Source organism: Xiphophorus couchianus, chromosome 6 (genome assembly GCF_001444195.1).
Source record: "Xiphophorus couchianus chromosome 6, X_couchianus-1.0, whole genome shotgun sequence".
NCBI lineage: Eukaryota > Metazoa > Chordata > Actinopteri > Cyprinodontiformes > Poeciliidae > Xiphophorus > Xiphophorus couchianus.
Window position 1 is genome coordinate 24,359,457 of NC_040233.1, and position 27,413 is coordinate 24,386,869.

The 27,413-nt window shown below is 38.0% G+C and overlaps 1 protein-coding gene across 4 annotated transcripts in view; it reads right to left on the reverse strand.

Moving 5' to 3' along the window:
* The window catches only part of cadm3 (cell adhesion molecule 3), a 147,664-nt gene that overhangs the window by 11,736 nt on the left and 108,515 nt on the right, over nt 1-27,413 (reverse strand). The window contains exons 6-9 of one of the 4 annotated variants that reach the window (XM_028019430.1): nt 18,230-18,400; nt 17,633-17,723; nt 4,179-4,351; nt 3,066-3,086 (exon numbers count right to left, since the gene is read on the reverse strand). In XM_028019430.1, the coding sequence (XP_027875231.1) occupies nt 3,066-3,086; nt 4,179-4,351; nt 17,633-17,723; nt 18,230-18,400 (456 nt within the window). The other 3 variants (XM_028019429.1, XM_028019428.1, XM_028019431.1) reach the window with 3 other exon arrangements.

Genomic DNA, 27,413 nt, shown 5'->3' on the forward strand with positions numbered 1-27,413 from the left:
CAGAAAAAGAGTTGCTGTGAAGTAAAAACCTTTTTTTCTCCTTAATTTTTATTCCTAAATCTGTTGTTATTTAGCAATTTGCTTTAACTGCAAAACACGTCAAAGTGCGTCCTTTTGAATGAAGGTGCATTATGGGTCATCATGGTAATTATGACTTTTATTATTGTTTAATATATTTATCAAACAGTGAACATTACAAAAACATACAAACATAGAGCAATTATCCATGAGAAAAAGAAAAAACGTAGTAATAATGGTAATAAACGTGTAATAATAAATATGACCACCTATTAGTAAATACTATCTATGTATTTTATTATCTATCATTAATATGATCAGAAAAAAATCATTTTTATTTGTGAGTCTTGTGAATCAATAGTCACTAGTTGCTTGTGTGTTTCTGAAAAAGGCAGCTTTCCTCCTTAATCTGTGACGAAGTAGAACTACTCACCCATTCATGCCATTCACAAAAGATTTAAAGTTTTATTCCCACCATTTCTGTTTGCACCAGCCTTTTTGGCCTCTCAGTGCTTGGAGAAGGTATCAGTTTGCAGCCCAAACAATTTGACACAGCATTTATTTCGCCTGTCTCTTTAGGCTGTATAAAAGCCCTGGGTGTTTGTAAGAAAGTCACTCAGATAAAATCAACCCTGAAGTGGCACTTCCCCAACGTGTGGGACATAAAAAGCATAAAACACTTTGCGAAATCAAGGGGAGAAGTTGGATTCCATTAGGCGAGTGTTTGAAGGACCAAACAAAAGGAGAAAAAAAGACAAAGGTTATTTGGAGACCCCACGTGACTACAGTAACAAGATGCAATGACAAACGCAGAGATGGGGGGAAAAAAAGAGCGAGACCACAACCAGCTGATGTGATGAGCATCCAACTTTGCAAGGAGGAGTAGCACTTCTATTTCTCAGAGAAGTATAGGACGTGACAAGAGCTAACCAGACAGAGAGCAGAACAATGGAAAAGCTTGACGAGTGAGGGAGAAGTGGAAGGAAAAGACAAAGCACACTTAAAGTGGAACACACACTCTGAATGGCCGGCGTGGAGGTGAGAGGGGCATGCTGACGAGGCGAGAATGGGAATGAGCCAATAAATTCTGCTGTCAGCATCAAAGGAAGGCAGACAAGACCCAAGAACAACTCAAAGCCAGCGCCCGCACCACCACAACCTATACCACACTGACACACACACCCCCACACATAGAAAGTACAACAATGTGTAAATGACTTGTACCATTTAAGAGGTCATGCTGGCTGGCATGTCTTAGAGAAATGCGAGTGCATGACGTCTTGTTGTGTTCAGAGGCGGTTTGTCCATGTATGTCATGTATGTGCTGCTTTAAAAAATTCATTGTCCTGCTCTAGAGTTCAACATTTGTTTTCTCCCCAGAACACCAGACAGACAAAAACACAAGAACCACAGGAAGGCACCAGTGCATCTCAATAAACTAGAATATCATCAAAAAGTTTGTAATTCAGTTCAAAAAGTGAAACACATATATTACACAGATTGATTACACACACACTGATATATTTCAAGTGAGTATTTTTTATAAGTTTTGAAGTTTATGGTTTGTAGCTAATGAAACTCCAAAATTGAGTTACTCAGAAAATGTTAATGTTATAATAATGCAGTGTTTTAATAGACCAATAAACAGGAGTTGTTGGCCTCATGAAAATCATGTCCATAAGCTGTACAGTATGTTCACTTGGTGATCAGCCTTCAGCTCTCCTGCATTGATGAGCATGGCATTTCTCATCTTTCTCTTGTACATTATGTTCTGGTTTTTTGTTGTTGTTTTTTTTCATTTTTGTTAAGATTATATCCATTTTATTCTGTTTTGTCACCAGCAACAGTCCACTCCAAGAGAATCCTCACCAGGTTTTTCTGCCCATTAATATGCTTATATTCTGTGATCAGCCAGCTTTTTTAGCAAGGCCATTTTGTGGCTTATCCTCACTGTGAAGGATGTCTATGTGTGTCTGCTGGACTGCTGTCATGCAGACTGTCACGGCAGCAGTCCATTCCATGATTGTATAAGCCATAACATGCTTTTTTTTGTTGGTCTTAGGTAATATTCTAATTTTCTTAAAAGCTAAATGTAAAGGCCAATAACTGTAACATATACTCTTTAAAGTTAACAAAAAACAAAAGCTTATGGGTGACCAATTATACTTCCTTGAAGAGGTTATGATTGGTCTATGAGCTATAGAAAACATGTTCATTACATTTTTTGCATAAAATCATTTTTAGATAATGAGATTGTAGTCTGCTCAGTTCTGGCTATTTTGAGTCCCTTTCAGAATGAACTGTTTTAGGGCGACTTGTTACTTGAAATCCAAATAAGCTGCAGCTGCCACACCCCAACTCAATGTTTACACTCACACATGACAATGGCTGCAAACAAATTATAATTATAATAACAATTATACAACTGTACATCTTTGAACAGCAGAAATGGAGCCTCCTGCACAACCAGCAAGAATGTAGCAAGTGGTTTCTGGATGGTTAGTCAACAACAAAATACTTGCTTTTTCCAGCAGCCATTGTACAGTGAATGCAGCAGTAAAACCAGCTGACCAAACGTGCTGGAGCTCCGCTTGGGTTGCTAGGTAACCGCGCCGTACCCTTCGATTGCGACACAACAAAAGGGAGGTTTTTGAAACAACTCATTTTCCAGAGACCAAAAAATATTAACTTATTGCCAAAAGCTGCTGGGTTTTGTTTCAGCACTTGGAAGTGTATGAGAGTGCAAAATGTGAATTTTCCCTAACAGGTCCCCTTTAAGGCGTATTCATCTGTGTTGTTAATTTACATGTGAATTTCGCTTTTTGAATGAAAAGGACTGAAATAGATGGGCTTTTCAGTTATGTCCCACTGCATTAAAAAGCACCTGTATGCTGTGTGGGTGGGGATTTCATTCATCTTTCTGCTTAAGTGTTTAGTACATCAGACATACAAACACAAGACAGCATCACAGACAGATAGATGCACAGACAGGCGGTTGAAAACGACAGACACCCACACAAACATGAGACTGCTGGAAAAAGTTATACCTGTCGAGTTGCGTGCATCATCTTCTCAAGATGAGTAGATGGACAGTTGAATATTTAGATGAATGATGGATGAATGAAGGGTTGGATGGATGGAGGAGCGGATGCATGGACAAAGATGAGGAGTGCATGTTGAGGATACGGGGGTTAAGGATTAGGGAATATCAATAAGAGGAAAGAGGACAACAAGAAAAAAAAAGCATGAAATAGCTGCAAACAGCCACAAAAATCCAATTTTTGTCCATCACTGTGTGTTTTCTAGGAGTGTTTGCATGGGTGTGCATATAAAACAAGTATCCCTGACAGCTATGCAGTCTGTGTATTGAAGGAGAAAATAACAAAGCAGTGACTTTAATGTTTCCCCCCCCATCTTTCCACTCCATTACTAAACGTCTTGTGTGAGTGCAAGTGTGGAACTGGTTTTACCTGTGAAAGTGTAAACTCCGTTCGTCTGGACGGAAACTGAGGGGGTGGGGGATGAGAGGGAGGGAGTCGCAGGGGATGGAGGGATGAGAGGGGAGGAGTCAGGGGAAAAAGGCAGGTCAGGGAAAAGGGCGTTGGAGAGGGTGGTGGTGGAAGACGGTGGGATGGTGGTTGAGATCACAGCAGTCAAAGGGGAAGAGTCAGGGGAAAAGGTGGAGATGAAGTCACTGAAGTCTGACCCTGAGCCTTGGAAGACGTCAGGTGGGGAGGAGGGAGAGATGGAAGTGGGGAGAAACGTGGGGGTAACTGCGTTTGAGGAGTCGGGGTCGTCTTTGTGGGTCAGGTGGAGGAATATGTGTTACAAGGCGAAGAGCAATAGGCAAGCAAAGCGTAATAATAATAATAAAAATAAAACACACAAACAGACCAACGCATTGAACAAACACGGCACATCAACAGCCAAGGGAAAGAGGCGCAACAATGTGCGAAAGCGGTTTGGTGGTTATGGTTGCACGGTTGGATGAGAAAAACAAAACAAAACGAAAAAAGGAAATCAGAAGAGAAAAAAGATGGACGTACCAGCAAAGCCACAACAAACAACAGAAGAAATAAAAATAAAAAACATGATGAAGAAACGTAAAAGATCCCTGTCTCTACATAAATCCCACTTCTCCTCAGTGTTTCTCCCCTTACCTTGCACCTGAAGTGTGTAGCTCCCTCTGCCCTTCCCAATGCCGTTGTCAGCATGGCAGATGTACATGCCGTTATCTGATTTGTTGAGCACTGAAAAGGACAAGAAAGCACCATCGGCTTTGGCCAGTGGGGGGAGCTCTCCCTCCGCCTTCTCCCAGGAGTAGATGGTGGGCCTGAGACAGATGAAACGAGAAACCTGAGCTGCTTGATGTGCACACTTTGCAAATAAAGTAGGGAAGCAGTGGAGTGAAAAGATGGAGAAAGGTGTGGAGGAGGTGGAAACAGAGAAAAAAATTCAAGAAGAAGAAAGAAGAGCAGAAAAAAGATAACAGCAACAGATGAAACAAAGGGAAATCTTATGATTATCATGTTACAATCACTAGCTCTTGTTTTTATTAAGATTGTATGTTATAAACAAGACAAAGATAAAACATGGAATATTTTTTTTATTTTACTATTAACAACTCTTTTTTTACTTTTATTCCCCTAAACAGAATCTACAGAAAAAAATGCCTTCAGAAGCTATAGAAGTGAATCTTTTGGGCTGTTTTTGTTCTTATTACATCTCTGTTAAGTTGACTTACTAGTCAATGGTGTGAAAGAAGGTGATCTAACCTAATTGAGACAAAAACATAACTTTTTTGGCCCACATGACCCTGAACACACCACAGACAGTAAAAAGGGGCAGTGGAGATCTCATGCTCTGGGGATTCTCTTTTTCAGTAACAACAGGAAATATGCCACCAATATGGAGGTATTTGAGGAGAAATACAGGATAATACTGGAAGAAAACCTGTCAGAAACTTTAAAGACTTAAGATGGGGAATTAGACTCGCCTTCCAACAGGGTAACTAAACACATCTACAATAGAGTAGTTTACAGGAAAACATATTTAGGATCCAGACAAATTGCTAAATCCACCTCAGAGTTTAGACTTGTAACATGAAGCTCATAAATCTTCTCTATGCAATCTGACTGATCTTAAGCTGCTGTTTAAAACGGAAAAACCACTATGTTGTGTTTCTATCAAGTAAAATCTCATAAAAAAACATTGATGTCTGTGTAGGGCTGCACAATCTATTGCAAATATGTCATTACAATATTTGTGTCCGCAGTATTCATAGCACAAAGGACTGTTATGGAGTACAATAATTGTTGGCTAACATCCAAAGTGTCCTGAACTCTTATTTTGCATGCTAATGTAATCTTTAGCCTGTTGAACTGAGCTTTAGTGCTGCAGATGTTCACACCGGACACAAAGGGCATTGTCCAAAATGCTAAAGGTCAGACAGGGTGATGAAAGTGCTGATAACAAAATAAACACATATCACAACTTTTATCGTCATACCAAAATTATCGTCTTTGTAATATTTTCTGATATTGTATTTCTGAGGTGTTTCCTAATGAAATGTGAAGAATTTTAGGAGGAATGGTCACCTTTTTTAAAGGCATTGAAGAAAGAACAAAAAGTGTTTGAAGAAAATGCGAGTATGGTGATCGAAAAGACGGAGGTATTTCCTCCAAAAGCAGATGAAACGAAACGCAGTGAGAGGGAGACAACAGAATCAGAGCTTCAGATCTGCCCTTGTTAGAAAAATCCATTTGGCGTAACAGATTGTATATGAGAAAGATAGCGAGACGTGCCTTGATAAAAGAATCAATTATGCAAATAGCAAAGTCCTTAAGCACTGTACAGTAATTACAATGACGGCAAGTCTGAATCAGGGACGGATCTGGATGTCTTGGACTGATTAGTTGCTCTCTGAAATGTGCACATAAAGGTGCAGTCTGTAGATTTAAAGCGTTAGTGAAGTGAACGTTTGTCCCCTCTTCTGATAATTTGTCTGTTTACACCAAATATAAAAAAACTGAATAACTTGAGCTAAAAACTCTCTCTCTTTCTAAAACCTGCATAGAGCTAGAATAAAACAAACAATAGCCGAGTCCCTCAACACTTGGCATTGCTTTGTTAGTTTTGCATTTCCTATAGGAATACAAATGCCAAAGACAGGCTCACGTGCTCAGTCAGCACTCCCAAGACAAATAAAAAAAAGATTATCCAAGCATTAAGCATTTAAAGCAAGTGCGTCTGGTTACCTGCTATAAAATGTAATCAGCTGTTGTATTACGCTGCCTCCAAATGTGACATAATATGCAATTAACTGAACAATTAACTTCACATTTAACGGCTGTAGCTTGTGTTCTGTTATTGAATGTAAAGCTAATCTCTTTTACAGCGGCTACGGGTCAGAACACAGAGAACCTGTCACAGGAAACATGTGTAAAGTATTCTTTTATGGCTATAAAATCTGCTTTTAGTGTGAGCTTTATGCTTAGCAAGCATCCATTAGCTCAAATTTGAAGATCATTTTATGATCATGACCCCTGCATGAAAGATTCTTTATTTTCAGATTTGATAATAGAGATAACAGATTAGATTCAGTCGCTATTTTCAGATGTTAGAGTTTAACAGTAGATAAAATAATTAATCAAATTGTAAAGCTCTCAGCTGTATAAAGTCTGACAAGTTTATTTATTTTATTTTTTAGCAGATGGATCCAGTTAAACTCTTTTGATTCCATTTGCTCTCAGCAGTGGGGTTTTGAGGCTCATAAGGCAGCACGATTCACAAAAGAGGCTCTGATGCTGTTACTTCCTGCCAAGCATTAAAAATCCAACAGTGAAACTCAGCGGTGGAGAAAAAGAAAGTGAAGCCTTGCTTTTAAAGGCAGATATTTTACTCTCTACTTGGTAATAGCAGAGGGGATCATAGTCAAAAATCACACATAACTTTTAGTTTCTCTGCTGCTTTATCTGTAAAAGGTCTCTTTAAACCTTTATAAAATACTGCTACAAGGTCCTGAAATCAAACAAGAAAAAGTGACCAAAATATTTATGCATCAAATAAGCTTGGCAAAAATGCAGCAAATAGGTGATAATATATTTTCAGGACAAAATAAATACAGATAATATATTGAATTGCATTAAATTTACACTACTGCATCAACAAAATTAAGTAATTAGGTTTTAGAATCAGCCAGCAAGGCTTCACTCTATTATGTTGGGAAAATAAAATAATAAAAAAAAAGATTAATTTCAGTATCTACTTACTTTATCTATCTGAAAAAAAGAAACGAAACAGTAAAAAGTTTCAGCTACTTCCTTTGCCGTATTGTTATGACTCATGCCATTGAGCTGACATTGCTGACAGCTGTTGTGCTCAGAGCTGTCAGTAGAGGATATTGACAGGTCAGATAGACGGTGCAGCAGAGGAACACCAACTAAGTTATCAGAGTAAAAATATTTTACATTTCTGTGAAGTTCATTGAGGTTATGTGGCATATTATCAGTAATGATTATCTTACCTGCAGGATATTGAGCTGAGTCATCTCAGAAACACATAAACTTATCTACGTTTATATTGATTTTCCAGGCAAATAGTGCCATTTTATAGTACAGTCAAGTAACGCGTTTCTGCCACAGCAGATTCAATGATTCATCAAACGTGTGAAGCAATCAAAGCAACACTCCAGATATATTTTTATGAGGGATTAACATAAAAGCTCAAGTCAATTTTTCATAATGCCCTCTTTTAAGTATATGGTTATATTTAATGACGTTCTTATCGGTATTTAGGTTGTGAATTGTAGAATGCAGAGGCAAGAAATTTTGAAATGCTGATGATCTCAACTTCAAATGCAGAAAAAGGAGTTTAAAAGACTTTAAGAGTAGTCATATTTTTACCAAAGACTTGGAATAATCTGGATCTCTTAGCTCTTCAACATTTATTGTCTCAGTAATCTGGGGTAATTTCTTATAGTCAAGTTGTACTTAATGTACTGCTGTTAAAAGTCAGTCCGTTTGTTTAGCACTACATTACCCATGATGCATTTGTTCATTTTGTAGTTCCAATTTCACGTAGCTCAGCAAGTGATTTTCTGTGTTTGTGTGGCTCGGTGGCATAAAAATAGCATCCACTATCAATCCTTCCTTAATCCCATGTGTATGAAACCTGTGTGCATTTTTATTATGAAAGTATACAGTTTTTTCAACTTCTATGCTATACTTTGCCAGGTATACTGTCATTATAGTAGTATATGAGGAAATTTACCGTTAATTCATATTTTCTGACGGTTTTTGCTATTTGTATGTTTATTGCACTTGACCAATAATTCATGTGTGGTGTTATGGTGCCCTCTATTTGATTTCTGTGTTACTACAGGCCATTTTCATCCATCTATGTGTAGCCGTTTTTGCCCTCATGGCTATTAATATTCACCTTTATTGTTTCTACTGTTTCACATAACCCACACCCCCACACGCCTACACACACGCATACATACGAAACCAAATATAAGCACATTGTTACCATCTCCACTTCATCATCATCTCTACCATCATCTCCCATGTACCTGCAATTATTCCATCAATAAACCTTCTAAGCTGCGCTGCTGGAGTTGACCTATTCCCTCTGACCGAGGAAGATTCAATTGATGAGAAATCTGAAATGAGCGCATGTTAGACGCACACAGTCTTCTACAAATGCTATAATTAAAAAATATCTTTTTCTACATCCCTATACAGGTAAAAAATATATATTTTTCAATGTCTTGATAAAATTTTATGAAATATTTCTTAAGGTTCTCAATCCGGTTGGTTAGCCCTTGCATACTGTAAGCTCCATGTGTGTATTTATTTCTTCTGGGTAGTTTTCCCTGCTTTTTGGCACCCAAAGCAGCCGACGGTAACAGTGCTCACTTCCAGAGCCATCAAAAAGGTTTGTGAATTGTTCATAAAAAGTGAAATCAATGGTTATGTGTGTAACATCATCCAGACAAAGCTGTCTCATGCAGCAGGACTCTGCGCAGTTACATTGTTAGGAGACCTTTCCTAACATTTTGAAGCACAGACACAAGCATGTGTCAATAAACTGATTTCTTTTTAACTGCAAGCCTGGAAATAGTGATGCAATTTCTGCCAGCTCTTGTTGTCTTGTTAGTTTAGAAAGTCAGTGATGCTGAAATTTATTGTTACTGTGATGGATTTAGGGTCCAGTGCAGAAAGCTCTAAGATAGAGAACACTACATTTTCCTAAGTTATAATACGAGTCTCTTCGTCACTTCCATCAACTGTTTAATTGTTCTATTAAACAGTTTCATGTCCTTTTTATTGTTTTATTTTTATTTCACTTTGAAGTGCTAATGTCGGACTAATTACTCTGTCATGTTGAAAAAAAAAAGATTTTGAATGCATGGATCCATATTTTGGATCCACTATTACACTCATCCACATAATGCATAAAATACCACATCAAATATCTAATTTGGAGCAACGCGTAGGAATGATTTTTTTCGTTATCATAAGAATACAGATGTCTAATTAGAGTAGGTATAGCTACAGCGCTAGAGGTTTTCTCAATGTAACCAGTGACAGACTGATATAAGGCATCGGCAGCCATGTCCTAAAATAATTTACAGCTTACTGTAATCGTATTACACGCCTCCTGCTGTTTGTAAAGCTGACCATGACCTTGCACACTTACAGATGCTCGCATGAAACAGGTTTTAGTTCTTCAAACCTTCTCAGCTTTAAATGTGTTAAATGAGCACAGGAAGAAGAGCTTAACTTGTAAAATGACTAGAGGACTGGAAATATGATGAGATTATAAACCCTTGTTGGCTGCGTTGATCAAATAGATAGGAAATATAATAGATTGTAAAACGCAGATTTTCTGCCTTTCCTTCTTGCTGCTGGGCGTCAAAGAAACCAGAAAGAATTTGACACGCTTAGCCATCCTTTTAAACCTAAAACGATGAAACTACTGAGGGAAAAAAAGTGTGGATAGGGGAATGTAGTGTGACATTTATTGAGTCTGATTGGGGAGGGCAGCTCGACGGGAGGCGAAGGAGCTGAGTGGCTGGGTGTGTCGGAGGAAAGGTGTTGTCGCAGTGATTGGGTTTTGACTGACAGCTGCAGGGACAGTCTGTATCTGATTTGATTGGACACTAGTTCACCCACACGCCGCTGTTCACACAACTGAGCACGCTCCAATCCTTCTTCTTTTTCTATCACACACAGACATACATGGTATATCTTTCTATCTTCACAAGGACTTTGCATCGAGTTCTATTCATTTTTTATTCATTTTTATGATCATACCTTAGCCCTAAATCTAGCCCCTAGATTTAAGCCCCTTTTTCTTATGGGGCTTTGGGACCTATAAGAAGAATGGGGCCCTCACACTGTAGTATTTGCTTCAAAAATGGGCCTTACAACATGATGCTAAAACACACAAATACACACTGAGTTCTTCTTGTTTTTTTTCTCTCATTGCCTGTCTTGGTCATTTGTTGCTTGTCACCATATCTTTCTGTTTCCCTTCCACCCACACGTCGCTTCGCTTCACTTCACACTACCACTCCTTTCCCTCTTTGTTTTTCTTCCCTTTCCACCTCCTGCTTAGCCATCCTCTTCTTACATATTGTTATTTTTTTAAATAGCACTTTCTGAAACTTAGCTATGAATAATATATTATTATACTTTAAAGAACACATCATAGTTTTTATTACTTCCTCTACTTACTCCCACCCTGTTTGGTCTGCTTTAATCGAACTCTAATTCATTTGCCTAGAAAGTCCAGTTCGTTTGGAGAAGTGTGCGTTGAAAATTGATGCAATCCAAAAAAGCTAACTCTTGTCTGCCTAGAAACTTTGGTCTTTTTTAAGTTGACGTGGGCTCTCAAATTTATATGTGAACGCCAAGCAGGCCAGAGACCGCTCCAAAAGTTACCATGCACGGCATTCTGGGTAAATACAACCAAGACAAACACAAGAGTCTAGCGCTAGTGGAAGAAATAGCTTGTGGTCTTTTACAAAAGACAAGTGAGAAGTCCTGCTAAAATCTGACAGTGCTCCAATTTTGTTCTCATTTCATAAAGGAAGTTGTATTCTGTGTCTTCTTCAGAGGTTTTTGTGTAATTTCTTCCAGTGGTTCTTGGTACAGCGCCACCACTGGTGAGGAGGGGAACAGGTTTTCCAAAGAATTTGACTCGATTGACAAAGTCCAGTGTGAAAGGTAAAAGGTAAAGGTAATTTTATTTATATAGCACATTTTCAGCATACAAAGTGCCAACCACACTGACTGAAAATGTGACAAATCTTCCAACTTTGGTCCCCAATCAAACTGAGTCTACTGGCCTATCAGGTGTGGAAACTCTGTAAGAGTGACACTGTATTTCAAACTCCAAACTTGGGCATCAAAGCATAACATATGATAGCAAAGTTTGTAGCTCAGATTTGAGTTTAAATAAGTAGATTTATATGGTGATCTATACAAAATTAAGTTGAAATACTGTTTTTTAGTCAGAGTGCAACAAAACTAAATCATTCTCATTTATTTAACAGTATAGAAAAAGTAGCCTCTCCCAAAGCTAATTATCACAGCTAAATGTATAAGAGGAACATTTGAAGGGATCAGTGATTAATTTAGCTCACACATCAGTTGAATATATTTTGGAAAACAGTCTTTTTAGCAAAGAAAACAATCTCTATTTAGTGATAGATGGTGATAACCATCAAGTGAGTATTGTTACTGATGATATGCTGTTATCATGTAGGGAAAGGCAGTTTTTAAGTTATGACTCAAAGACTGATTTTATGTTAGAAAAGTGTTCTAAAATGACTGATTTGATATAAAAATCTGTGGAAATGCATTTTGTGATTTATTCATATTTTATACTTTCAAGGTTTTTAGTTTTTCTTTACTCTAAAATATTATGATATTTAGTCTTAAAGTATATTTATAGAATCTCCTGAACAAGTCCATTATGACAAGAAAGAGCCATTTATTACTGCAGCACAGGGCCATTTCTCATGTAAGAGCATGCATAATTCAAAGGGATGGTTTCATCCACTGAGTGCTATTGTATCGCAGACAGATTCTCAGCAGATCTGCCCGTAGGACTACCGTCACAGCCACTTTTATTGTATCAATGCATACATGCAATGACAATCACCTCCTTCTCATCAGCCCCCTCTGTTTTTCACTTGACAGTCAAACTTAGCAGTTAGTCTTCTTCCTTAGCCCTCCCGTGAAACGATGACAGGGCGACGACGGCGGAGTAGGGAAGGGATGACAGGACGGTCTAGCTGACGGGGAGGGCGGGGTGAAAAGGTGCACGTCGAGAGAAGAAGGAGAATTATGGGAAAGGACGGATAGAGGTGGTAGAGAAGGAGGGCAAGAAGGCGGCGTGACAAGGCGGAGAGCGGCGAACGAGGTGTGAGTGACACGCCAGTGGAGAGATACCAGACAACGGAGGGGATGGGCGGAGGCAGGGAGAGGAGCGAGAGGATGGCAGAGCGGATCGATGAAGGTTCATCTATAATGCAGAGAGGCCAGTGGAAGAGTATATTTGTGTGGGCAGGATTTAAGACGCTGGCTTGTTTCTGTGTGTGTTGCCTTCAGAGGAATTGTGTATAAACCATATGAGTGAAAACATGAGAGCTTGTACAAGCAGCTGCTATGTTTTTTTTCCCTGAGTCATGTTTGAACAAGTAACTATTTGCTCAGGCAGTTGTCAGAAATTGAACATGTTAATGTGTGATTACTTAGAAGTGTTTCTAAACTCTATGGCTGGTTCCTGTACAAGCACCCTGCAGGTGCAGCTATATTTTTGAGGTGTTTATTGGTGCTAATGATTGTTTACCTACCATGTAATTTGATGCATTTGCTTAAATTTCAAGAGTGTTTACATGTTTGCTTCTTTATACTGAGCTCTTGTTCTGTATTGTATTTTTAGAAAGTTCTGTTTTAAGGTTATTAGCAGCAAAACCTTGCCTGCAGTACATATTTATCTTGGCTAACTTGTATTAAATTAGCATGGATCTATCAGTCCTTCCTACAGCCTGAGGTGAGAGGCTAGTTCAAGCACATTTTTACAATTTTTAACAGTTCCAGTATAAAAATGTCACACTGGCTGAATAAACCTTTATTTTATAAGCCTTTAAAATGTCCATGATGCATCCTATCCCTGGGCTTTTGGAAGAGAAATAGGCCCACATGGTTACAGATCCTCCACTGTTCACAACATTTCCCCCAGGAACATTTTCTTTTCACCAAAGAAACTGTTTTAGCCTCACCAAAACAATTCCACATAAAGTGTTGGAAGGTTTTAGCAGACCCCATATATTTTCATTTGTGATGGTAGGACATTGACAGGCCTTTTTCTTTGTAGCAACCAGTTTTATTGTAAATAGTACCAAATTATTGAAATGAAGGCCCTTTTTGCTGATTTTTTCCCCATCTCCCTTCCTTTTGTGTGTGGTGGTAATGGCACCTAACCCAGCCTTGTTTGTATCAGTTTGAGTCATTTTAAATTATTTAATTATTGACAGGTGTTTTCTTATTGATGTTTTCTTACTGATGAACACATGTCTCATTTGAATGAGGCGTTCTTTATTTTAAAGAATGGATAAAAAAAGGGCATCTGTTTCATGTCAGAGAATGAAACATTTTTGTTTAAAGAAACCAAAGTTCCTACAGATCTTTAAATGATCTGAAAAGTTACATTACATTTTTTTAAAATGCATCTATTTTTGCAATTAAGCTTTTATTGCATTTTGCTCATTTTTCCCATCACCACAATAAAATTGTGAAGGATGCTCTTTGTGAATAATTATTTAATAATAGTGTGACTATACTTTTAAGTTGTTTTAAATAGAAAAAAATCTACTTGGGTCTTTGTGTCCTTCAGCATAGTCATTAACTTTAGCCTCCAGGAAGAACTTATCTGTATTCATACAAAAGGAAGGCACTAAAAAAGTCTACTGCAAGTTAGTTATTAACATTTCATACCATTTTGCATTAACCTCATTTTCCTTCTGCTCAAGTCCTCCACCCTCCTCCAAGAATTTAAACAACTTAGTAATGAGGCTTTCTCTCCTAAATAACATCAAATACAAGTTTAGTTTTTACATAATCCCACCCAAACAGATAGAACTGTAACATGTATACCTCAAACCTAGCTACAGTTTTTTTGTAAGTGACTTTGACACAAGGATTCTTGGACCAAGCTGCTTTTCCTTTAAAGATCCTAATTACCCCGGCACGCTAATTAGGTAGTCAGTAAATTGCTTAAACCTAATGAGACTTTAAACATAAAGAGACAAATGAAGACTTGGAGAGGTGCAATTGACACAGATGGATTCAGGCTCTGATACAGACATATCAAAGGCCTTATTTAAAATTCTTTGAGCCTTGTTATATATTCTGAGTTTTCAGACTTGTTCTAAATTCAGGGAAAAATGTTTGAAATGCTGATGGAAGAATTCAATGTACTTAGGTTATTTACTGCAGTTTCATCAAATTTATAGCAAAATCCTCAAAGCATTTAATCTATGTTTTTTTACTGATGACAGAACATAATACATATCTTCTGTAATGTGACAGAAAAGGAAGTAATTTTTTGCTGCAGTGATGATGCATTGTTTCCAGGCAACGCGGGCATCCACAATGGTGTGTCTCATTAGTTCCTCTGTTTTAAACTATCTTAAAAACTAATGAACTCACTCCCTCAGCTGCGATGTCTGAGTCTGAGAGGGTCTGAACTTGATCTTTTCCTTTTTACTCTCTCTTCTGTTCATCTGAAGCCACTTCACTAATCAGCCCTTTAGTATTTAAACCCGCAGTAGGTCACCAGTCTTCTCCTCTGAGCTCAGTGTTGTCACTTTTCAGTGTTCTGCTATTCCTGACGAGTCCCTCCTATGTATCAGGTTCTGCCTCTGGCTGCTCCTCCTGAGTTGTTTTTCCCACCTGGTTTCTGTAACCTTACATCTTCTTTTTGAAGTAAAGCTCCCGTTTTTGTCTGTGCCACCTCGCCTTTGGTGTCGTGCTTTTTGGTCCTTTGAACTGAGCCCCAATTGTTCCGCTTACCATTATAAAGATTTACAACATGAACCAACTTGTGCTGGTGTGGCTCTAGCAGATGAAGAACTCAGCGTGGTTGCATTAAAACACCCTGAGCTGAGATCTTTGTAAAATCAGAGCGACTGTTTAATGGTAATGATTTGGTCTTGTTGTTAAATATTTATCCATTCTTCCATTTGTCAGCTTATCGGCGCAGGGATATTAAGCAGATCCTCTCACAGGATAAATAACCACACACTGACACAGTCATACCTAACAGCAGCATTAGGTAGAGTAGTTATCCTACAAAACATTTTTATGAACTTCACAGGGAAGCTGTAGTACTTGGGTAGAACCCACACATGCATGGGGAGAACATGCAAACAAGTAAAAAGGTTCTGGATTAAAATGCATTCTACATTTTAATCTGTTTCCTATTTCTTTTCGTTCTCCTGCAAAGAAACAGTGCAAACAACTGCACCACCATGAAGCCCTAATAGAATCATTTTGCTGAGATTCAAAGAGAAAGACTGTATTTCTTCCTTAAAAGGATGTCAGAGTACAACCAGAAGTGAAAGTGTCACCTTTGGCACCCAGAGCTATTCAGTGTCCCCATCCTGTCACCTTAAACCAAGCGGCCCAAATGAACACTGACCCTCGGTTCAGCAGTCTTTTTTTGTGAACAGAGTTGTCATATTTTTTTCAGAAAAACATACTTTAAGTCAAATCTGAGCTCACAAAAGTCCTACAAGAGGATCTCTATTGCTTTTCTCTGAGAAAATAGAATGATGTATAACCTTAAGTTCAAGCTTGTCACAGTTTTATTAGACAGAGATTTGAGAGCTTCAGCTCAGCTGTAGTCTCATAGAAGTCACAGAATTTTGCAAAAGTAGACAACACAATAAGAATTTTCATATTTTGTCATATCATGACTATTTCAATATATTTGAATTGTATTTTATGGGATACACCAACGTAAAAATGTGCGTCAATGAAAATGATACACAGTTCCAAATTTTTATAACATTGAAAATGTATTTGCCTTCAGACACCTGGGTCAAAACTTTGCACAAATACATTTTGCTGGTTGGGCTGGGTGATGAAACAATAATAATATGTATCACAATAGAAACATGGTCAATATCAATTTGAAAATACTACAATTCAGAATCACATGGCATTCCGGGGTGTATAAGTCATGGAAAGGCTTTAGCCGCTCAACTTCTCACGGCCCAGATATGCGAGATTGGTAACATCAACCAACTCACCTCACTTTGATAAGATTGCAACATCCTGTTGTGTAACATGTACAGTAGCAGTTTTATGTTGTGACTGATACTTTCTGTGCAACACTGATGGTCGTTAGCGTTGTGGAGAATAAATGAGGTTAAGCACTCAACCAGCTCATCAATTTGGATTGTGGGAAATGAAGGAATTTGTCACTAGAAATGTAGGCGTCTGCAGACTGTGAGCACAGAGTCTGTGCAGATCACAAAATCACACAGCACGCCTGAGTATGTGGGAGCAGTTTAAAATTTAGACACCGTGCTCCATAACTGCTTAAAAATAAAAAAGAGCAAGGTGAAGGGAAAAAAAATGAGTGCAGCAACTCAAAAGGAAAGTGTGTATAAAAGCAGGAAAGGTCACGTCAGCAGTTTGGAAGTACAAACTTGTGTTATCCTGTTGAAGTAGAACCGCTTAAGTCTTACGACTTTAGCAGCTGCTAATAGGTTTTCTTCTTGGACAGCCCTGTACTTGGCTCATCAACATTCCCATTGACTCCTACCAGCTCCCTGATCCCTGCTGAAGAAAAGCATTCCCAAAGCATGATAAAACCATTACAATGTTTTGCCTTGGGGAACGGTGTGATCAGGGGGACATACAATGTGTGCAAATGGCATTTCTAAAGTAGGCCCCAAAATCACTTTTCATTCTGTATTCCCAACATGGCTTGTTGCAAATGCAAACAGGGCTTCTTATGGATTTCTTTCAGCTATGGCCTTTGTCTTGTCCCTCTTCTATAAAGGCTAGATTTACCATGGGCCTCTTGGCTACATGTCTTTGTAATGCTCTTCCTGTCTAACCTGTGCGTTTTAGGTGGACGCCCATATTTTGGTAGCTTTACAATTGTGTTATACTATTTTCCCTTTCAAATGATTGAAAAGTTCTGCTTTAAACCTTTCTCTGTGTTCCTTGGTCTTCATGATGCTGTTTGTTCAATAAGGATCTCAACCAGATCTCTGAGGCTTGATTTTTATGCACAGGTTCAACTTCTGAAGGCACAGCAGATATTATTTAGGGGTAGAACCACAAATTCCTATCCTCTCATTTTAAAACAGTACTTTGTGTTCACCTAACATAAAATACCAGTAATAAACTGTTAGATTTAGGTTGTAACCTGACATAGTGCAAATATGTGTTTAAATAGACAACATGGCAACAATTATCTGTAAATATAAATGCAGACTGCAGGCAAATGTGTCAGGAGAAACATGAGCTTATTTCTGTAAAATGGTTGACATGAAAAAGGAATGTGTGTGTGCTTTTCTTACTCAGGGTTGCCTTTGCCTGAACACTGCAGAGAAAACCTCTGCCCCTCTATTGCCATCCTCTCCTCAGGGGTGATCGCTACATCAGGGGCATCTATAAGCGGAAGACGAACAGACAGACACACTGTGGTTACATAATACCGGAGTAGGAGCTGTACATTCACACCACAGACAGTCCCATTCATTTCTGTCTCCATCTACTATCGTCTGTGTTATGCATGCATCATCTTACTATGACATAACCCCCTTACACAATAGCATTGCTTTACCTCTGAGCTGCAGTACCATCACCTTGCCCACAGGGGGGCAGTATTCATACAGAGTCCACATCTTCAGTTAGTGATTTCATTTTAGCTGATAAAGTGTTCTTCTTACCCACTGTGGCTCAACTCTAGCTGAGTGCAGCAGGCGAGAAAGGTAAAATTTCTGTCTTCTTCTTGTTATAACAGACTGGTACATTTTAGATCAAACTACAAAAGAGGTGGATGTTTCTCATGCTTTTCAAAATGAAGAAGCAACTCCATCAAAGATACTAGTACCTGTCTTATCTTCTCACCATTCATTCTCCCAGCAAACCTTCCAGTCTCCCAGTTGACTTACACAACACCCGCAGAGACTGCTCACTCTTCTTCTCCCCATGTTTCACAGAGTCGTGGTCGACGACGCAGGAGATTTTGGTGTCATCGTCATTAGCAGTCACTTCCAGGGTGAGCTCGCTGCTGACGTTGTAAGTGGGGTCATCTGGAACGGACTCGACTACGTCAGGGCGCCCTAAAGTGAGGAGACAAGGACATGGAAGGGTTAAAAGTAAAATGGTCTAGTGATCAGGCTCAAAATCTGGGTGTGGTGATGGACTCTGACCCCAACCCTCAGAGCTACATAAAGGCAGTTACAAAGTCAGCCTTCTACCACCTGAAGAACATTTACAGGATTAAGAGAATCAAGATCTCGACAAACTCATTTGTGTGTTTATCTTTAGTCCCATTGATTACTGCAACAGTGTCTTCATGGGTCTGCCTAAAATATCTATGCTCCTGCTGCAGCCAATCCAGAACGCTGCTGCTGGTGTCCTCACTAAAACCAGGAAGATAGAACCCGAGTTCTAAAGTCCTTACACTGGCTCTGTGTATCACAGAGAATAGACTTTAAAATACTGTAGTTAGTTTATAAATTACTGAACGGCTTAGCAGCACAATACTTCAAAGATCTGCTGTTATTCTATCAACCTTCCAGACCTCTCAGGTCTTCTGGTTCTGATTTGCTGTGCAGGCACAGTACCAGAACCAAACATGGAGAAGCAGCATTCAGCTTTTATGCACATCAAATCTGTAACAAACTCCCAGACAACTGCAAAACAGCTGAAATACTGAGTTCCTCTTAGTTTAGACTATAAGACCATCTGTTTAGGGTTCCAACATCCCTAAACCGATGGGATGTTGTTTAGGGAACATGTTCCACTGTTAACATGTTCCACATTAACAGTGGAACATGTTAATGTTAATGTTCCACTTAACATTAGCATTAATGTTAAGTGGAACATTAACCAACACATATGATGTATATTGATAATTTTGATCTAAAGACTGTATCCGTCTCCAAAGCAACCCAAGCACCCCACAGTGTCACAGCACACCCCACAAAAAACATCAAGGGATGACGTCATTGACCTTCTCCAAATCCTCAAAACACATGTGAACCAGACCTATTCTTACCGGTGATTGTGTTACTATAATATCACAAAATAGCTGTCATTTCTTTTATTGAAAGGTCATTCTTTGTACTGATACATCCGTATTGTGACTACAGTAATATAATGTGTTGGTGCAAATTTGCAATTAAAGTATTCCGCTTTCCTTACTACACCTCAGCCATTGACTAGTCTGAGAAAATTGCCTAGCAACCCCCATTTTATCATCCATAGCTGATCCACATTTAAGCCCATTCATTCAGCTTAATTATCCCAACAAGTTATGGGAATATCAGTGAAGGAAATGGAAGCAATTTGTAGATGTTATAATGGACTATGGGAAACTAAGAAAAGTCACTGTGCACTATTCACTAAAGAGGAAAATAAAGCCCTGATGACTATAATTTCAGCCCTAATTGCCTTCTATTTTAACTGTTTGTGGCACAGTTTGAGTATTCAAAAGGTATTTGTACCTTTGGGAAATTCACAAAGGTATTTGTGAGTGCTAAAAGCGAGCAAAGTTGAGTAAATGTGTCCTAGTATAGTCCTAAAATAGTTATACAAAGCAGATACATGTCTTATCTGATGCTATTTGCCTACATTTGAATGAGAAATTGCACATGGATTTTGTATTAGGCAGACAAATATTTAGTCTGCCTAAATGTTTTAAAATAAATAGCATAAAGTTTATTCATAGTCTATGTATTAAATAAATAATTTTAAATAACAATTTGATTTAAATTAAACCAGGCCAAATGATTTTGAATTCAGAAAAAGCACAGTAATTTGCATTTTATAAACTGCACAGAAAAAATACCCTCTGCTGAAGGCTGGTGATAATATAGCACAGGGAAAGAAAGAAACAGAAAAAAGTGACCTTCTATGTGCTGGCTTTGCAAAAAATGGGTTAGAAATGTCAAAGCAGGTTGGTTATTCTCTCCTTCAAACCTTCCAATTGCGAATTGTTTCAAGAGTTAAATGTTAATAAAAACCACTCAAACAAATTAAGGTAGTTCTCTCTCCTACTCAGTGCTGTGTGTTGACTGAGTGTGAAACGAGGTTTTTAGGTTGGGTGATGTCATATCAGTTTTTCCACAATCCATAGCGTTGCCCCTTGGCTTTGAAATGCTGTTTCTAGGTGATTCTTCCAGTCATACTTTCATAAAATTTTGAGAAATGCCCATCAGGTGAAAACTGACTCATTTACAATCCTAATTAAAATTATTTAAAACATTTTTTCTGTCTTGTCACTCACTTTTGCACTAGGTCTATTATCCAATGCAGAAATAAAGAAGGAGCAGAACAGCTGCTGAGAATGGAGGAAATTGCTTAATTATCAGAGCTTAGCCTGATCTAAACCAGGCACTCGGTCCAGGAGCTGTGCTTCCATTACAACTGTACACAAAACTGTTGATATTCCTCTAATGTTGAAAAAGCACAATTTCACATTTGCAGTGTTTCCATTAAACAAGAAGCACAATTGAAATCATATATAAATAAGTTTGTTCACACAATAAGTCAATTAAAAACATGCTGCGCTTCATCGTTCTACCACTTTCTGTGGTCTTCTTCATCTTTTCCACCAGTGGTAACATCCAATGTTTGATCACATGACTCGTGTGATGCAATAAAAGTTTGCATTTACAAAATACACTAATTTCAATACAGTCGAATCGCATGATGGCAGCTCTGTCATGCAAATGTTGCCTCATTACTCATAACCTTGTCTGCAAACGTCAAGTAGACTTCAAACTGCCTGTTCATGTTCATGTTTACCAGCCGGGCCTGCCTGTAACGTCTCAGGCTGAGGGACATCAAAGGGACAGGAGAGGCTAAAGATCTAATGCTGCTACCCTCAGCTTTCTTCGGGCTCACTCGCTCGCTGTTGCTTAGGAGACCGTTTGCATTTCACTTGGTTATAAACCATCGCATTGGACAGGAGGGGGAAAAAGGGGGCAGCTCTGCTCTCAGGGAAAAGAATAAGCAATCTGGTGAAGCCACATTTAGTTATTTAGACTTGTTTGTACAATGTATGCTTTTGTATTGGCTGTTTTCGGGTTTTCTATTTTTTATTTTACATTTCTGAGAGCTGGAGGAAAAGAATCAGGTATGCTTAAGTGAACGTATGAAGCCGCAAAATCAACCACAGTTCCAGTATAAAAGCATAACTGTGGTTGAGACTGCGATTTCAAGATCTCCATCTGTTGCAGGAAGACATATCAGACCGAGTGGTTTGGTTCAGACCGTGAAAGTGGTTCGTGAATCTTGGAGAACGGGCCAGAACCTCGGCACTTACTCCTGCATGAGTTGACAAGCACACTCGCGAATGCACACATGAGCATGGGCGCATGTAGGTCAAGCTTATGAATAACTACCCTCCGAGGAGACAGAGATAGTGGCAGGGAAGCACACTGAAAAACACACACCTTACGTTTCTTTCTTTCTTTCACACTCTGCTGCCCCCCTGCCCTCCCTCCTTCGGCCCTCTACCTCCACCCACACCAGAGAGCACTTCAAATACCTCTGAATCTAATGACATCTCTCTTTTTATTACCATAACCAGTCCTCTGACCCGCTGAGAAAATTAGTTTACTTTCCAGGTGCATTTCAATAAGCCAACGCCAGTCTTTTCGCCGCAGCCTGTCTCTCCCACTATCCCTTCTGTCTCTGCACACACAAAGAACAGCACATACTGGCTTTATTAAAGACAATGGATCTCCAGAATCTAACCTTGGGAATGGTGAAACCCTTTTTGTTTACCCACTGGCTCTTGTGTACCACTCTTATGAAGCCACACATTTTTGTTTTAATGGGGACTTTCAGGTCCAAAGGTGCCGAAAATGAATTCAAGGTGCTCATTAAGGAAAATTTAAAACAATAGATTATGTTTTTTCCCAAATACAGCAATCTTGTGTATTTTCTTGTGATTCCCTTTTCTCCAATTCATTATGAGATTATCAAGGGAAATATAGACGTCTGGTAAACCTAACAGAGTGGTAAATAAAGAGTAATAATAGGTTTGACTTTGTAAGATACAAAACTGGAATTTTCAAAGGTTAGCTGTCCCCAAAACTTTGAAAAATGGAAAAAATATGTAGTTGTGTTTAAGATTTGCAATATGCAAGGTATCAAATAGTTCTAATACATTTCTTACAACTGTTGGCTCTGAGTGCTTTATTCAAAATGAGATTAATATTGAGCTTTTCAGCACCAAAAACCCCAGGTTGGTCTAGCATAAACCAAAAGAAGAATACCTTAAAAAATACCTCATGTGAACCCTTACGTACAGTGGACGATCAGTAATGCTGTGTGCCTGTTTTTGTTTTTCTTTTAATAAAAAGACTTTTTAATGAAAATCTAGTGGCTTCTGACAGAAAACGTAAAATAGACCATCACTGGGTTATTATGTAGGATGATGATTCAAAGGCATACTGCCAAATGGTAGGAAAAAGTTCACCTAACACAAAAAACCCATCTCAGTCCCCATCCTAGAAAGTCTGTGTGGTGAGCAGAAAGGAAAAGTACAATATAGAGAAGACTTATTACTCTCTGTATGGTCTACCCTCGTGAAGTGGTGTAAAAGAATAAGTGATGTTTTACTGGTAAACTGGGGTTGTACAAAAAATATAAGCAGACAAATAAATAAATGTACAAAAATGTCCTAATGTGTTTTTTCACTTCATGGTTTTGCTATTGCCACAACATGTAGATTATTTCCAATGGGTGTCAATAAATCTGAAATAATATTTTCCTTTTGCGATATAACATTAACCCTACAGACCCACCAGGAAAAAGCTAGTACAGCTGCATCATTTATGGGGAACATTCACATGAAGCCAAAAAAGTTACTTATTACTTAATTTGTTTCTAGGAACACGAGCTGGAAAAGGCTGGAAAAAGGAGAGCTGTGTGGGAAAATGCCACAGAAGCTGAGAGAAGACAGAGAAGAGTTGTTCTGAACAGTAATTATAATCCTGCTTCTGAATCTGGAGAAACATTTCAGCATGTCTGTTGCCCTTTGAAGCCATCTTAAAAAATGGGACACTAATAACCATCTGTCGGTGCTACCGTGAAAGAAAAAAAAGAACTGTCGCCTTAGGATTGAGTTCAATAAACTGAACCAATTTACTGCTCTTCCTCTCTGATCCAGTGTGATTATTGTCCTCTCACTTATTTTGCAAACATGCTTGACTTTATTCAGTTGTTTCTTATGTTTATAAGCATCATTTCACTGCTTGTCAGCATTTCTGTGTAATATTCAAATTAGCTAAAAGTGAGCAGGCTGTCTCCTTTACAGTATATTTTTGAACTATTCATCTGCTGATCAGTATTGGTTCTTACTACACCAAGAAACCACCTGTTCCAAGTAGGAGTTAAGCAAGGCATTATTATACAGGGATGGCACCAATTTATTTTGAATAGTAAATACAGCATAAGAGTTCAATAATTTCAAATGGCTTTATTTTTATCTTTACTTTCAGTTTTTGATAGCACCTGCTACTACTGCTATCACAGCATTGCACCAGGTAGGCAGACAGAATAAGCAAATTCCTACAATAATCAAATTTGGAATTTAAATAAATAAAAAAACTTTTTAAAAGCTAACTTTCAATTTTTACCTTATATGTTTTGTTTTATGTCAATATTTTTGTAGTTTTGTTTCAATAGTATTCAATTTTGTAAAAACAAAAACACACAACATACTACTCTCTCTGTATCTGAATAGTACTTTTTTCTGAAATTCCCATAACTACTCCAAAATACTAAGAACTATTTAAATAGCTTTTAGAGGAATGCAAGTATAAACAAAACAAAGCAATTAGTAGCTGACTGTCCAGATAATTCCTTTAGATTTCATCATTAGCCAAAGAAAAAGCCATAACACGAAAGTGAATATTGAATTTAAGGCAGATTTATTAAGATCATTAACTAATTGCTAACAACTGCCTTCTTCATTGATGTTTTGACCCAGAACTCAATAAATATTTCTGACCATTTATAGGCCCGTATGTTTAGATTCAACCTGTCTCTATACAAACAAATGAACACGCACTCAACCCCACTTTTCTGGTCATTTTCATAACAGTAAGAGTTGTGAAAAACATGCAGACACTAAACATAAAAGCAAAACCAGCAATAAGTACTGAATGTGTCAGGCAGTAAAAATTTCTCTCTGCAATTCTTTTCTCATTTTATATTTTGAAAAGATGCTTATTAGTTAAGTGTTATATTTCTCACAGATGCTTACATTTATATTACCATAGGTTGGAAAAGACCAGCAAGCTGTAAGTTAAACTAGAGGTGCACTGATAGCAGGTTTCTGGCCAATCACCAATCTTTAAAAAACCTCACCTTTTTTTTTATAACTAACATTGTCAGGTGTTATAAGTTAAAAGATGCCTGTAGAGGAGTGAGTTGAATATATTCACTCGTATAAATACTTTTCTAAAGTGCAATGCTTACTACACTTTTCTGAAGTTTTATTTATCAAGAAAGGAAAAGTAATGAATTATTTTCTTTTAATTTCACAATAATGGTCCGTCATGCAAAAGTCCAATAAATCTGTGTTTTGGTCGTAATGTGCCAAAAATATAAGAAAGTTAAAAGGTTTTCATACTTTTGCAAGGGATTATGCAACCCAATGCTCAAAGGCAAAGAAAAAATTACATAAAGCAAAGGTATTTTCTGCCATATCACATGCTGCTGTTCACTCGAAACCAGTTCAAAAGTTTACCAAATCTTTAAAAATTCAAGACAATTGCAAAAGTCACATAATGAAAGTAACATTTCTGATGAAGGATAAATCATTCAAATTCACATTAATATTTGATCATATTTTCCCAGCATTAGTTAAAGTGTGTGCAGCTTTTGCCTTTGTTAATATTTAAGCGGAACTACACTCCAGCAGCTGCTAAAAATTTCATGAGATACACATAATTTTCTATAAAACTCCTCTTGCTTGATTTAGCAAAGAATAGGTAGGCTACTGGAACAATGTGGAGAAGAAACAGCCCTTCAGTTGGTGATGCCACAGAGATGAGCTGCAACCACCCTGAAGCATACAATCCACCAGAGAATAATCATATTAGCAGAATCAAGCAGTTGGATGTGGCAGTATCTCTGGTCAGAGTCTTTCAGATTGATGCTTCTGATCAGAGAGCTGAGACAGAAAGTCAGTTAATCCATCACCTGATGGAACAAATAAGTCAAAAACACCGCCTCAGTATTCAACGAAATCAATCCACCAACAAGATTAACATGTTTTCTTGTACTGAATGAAACATGAATTAACAACATCCTACTAAAGTTGTAAAAATAAACTCTTAAGATTAGATTTTCACAAGTCTTTCACACACATGGGTTACACCTTGCTGGTGCAAATCCTCTTTGGTTAATTTACACAAACCAAGCAAAAAAAGGTTGTGTCTTTAAAGGCGGGTGCTTACACACAGCAATTCAGCATTGTACAATCAACTAAGTGACAACAGAGTCAATTGTAATAACACAGCAATGCATGGAGTACCACCCACTTCACTCATATGCATTCACAAATGATTCTCATCTGTGACTGTGGGGTAAAATATGTGAACAATTTTTTTAAAATCTGTCAAACAGAACAATTTTCTTCTCCTTACTTGGGATGATTGGCTCATATTTTCCTTTGTAATTTTATCTATATTCTTATTCTACTTGCCTTTAATATCAACTATGTCAAAGCTGGAACCAATCAAAGGCAGCAAAAGGGCTAATCTATACCACTGACTGGCTCTGAGGCTTTAGAAAGATACATATATTATAACAGATGCTGCATACTTGCTACTTTGCATCTTTCGGTCTGTTTGACCCAGACTGTGTTGGGGGGGAAAAGAAGAAAAAAAAGGGCCATCTGGTACCGCTGTCCATGTAAATAGGTTGGAGCAAAATGGGAAGCCCTAGGTGCAAAAAGAGAAATAATCCAAAATCATGGCTTTAAAATTAGTTTTCATAGTGTGAGTTTGCAATTATTGTTACTTTGGTTAGAAAGATTACATAAAGCATAGGTGGGAACTTATGCTTAGGGTTGGAGATTAATGTAAAAAGCAATGCAATTATTCTTGAAAAACATAAATCCTTTGCCTTGCCTTGTTGGTCATTTTAACATTAGTATTGATCATGGACTGGGTAAATTACTTATCCAGCACACTTTACTTCTTTCATTGGCTACTTCAATAACTCAAGTTACATCCAGACCTTCTTGCCTTGTAACCATGAATGAAGAAACCAGTGGTTTTCTGCTGTCCTCACAAAAGTCTGGAGCAAAGAAACTAAAAATATGTAAGTACAAGTGGCTTAGTGAAGTAATAACACCACAAAGAAAACTCATTCTGTGTTTAAAATGCACCCACTCACCACCTTAAGCGCTACTTCTTGCTACTTCCATGTTGGACCTTCTTACCTTCTGAACTGACATTGTGAAACTGGCCTCTGTCTCTTTAAGAACTACTTAATTTTCCGAAACTCCCTTTCAACATATAACCACAACAATGCTTCTCCATGGCACCTTACGAATAATTAAAGCAACACTCTGAAAATGCTTTTGATTAGGAAATTACATTATAACATGATTTAAAGCTCAACAAAGTTGTTTTTCCATAGTACTGCTCTTTAAAACATAATATTACCGTAATAAAGGAGATCTAACATTTTTGCAAACTAGTCGTATGCTCGTCAGTCCTATTGAGGTTTATCAAGATTTTCCTAAGATTTAAAGTCCTTCTAATTAGATGGCAGGAAAAAATACTGCATGGTTAATTGTTGTTTAACATGTAAGCAATCAGAACATTTTATATCATCTTTCTTTACGTTTTTGTGGAAATACTGTAATGTGAAACTGAGATGTGCTTACTCAGGTTTGTCACACAGTGGGAACCTCAGAGCTGCCCATATCAAGGGTAAACAGTGCAGAAAGTCACTCTGGAATCAAAGATGGCAAAAGTTCAACTTTGATTCCCAATTATACCCATGAATTTCTTTTGATGATGCCCACATCCACGAAGACTAACAAGCCGAGGTTCTAAACTGTGATTGGAAGAGAGGAAGGCAGCAGCACTTTATGTT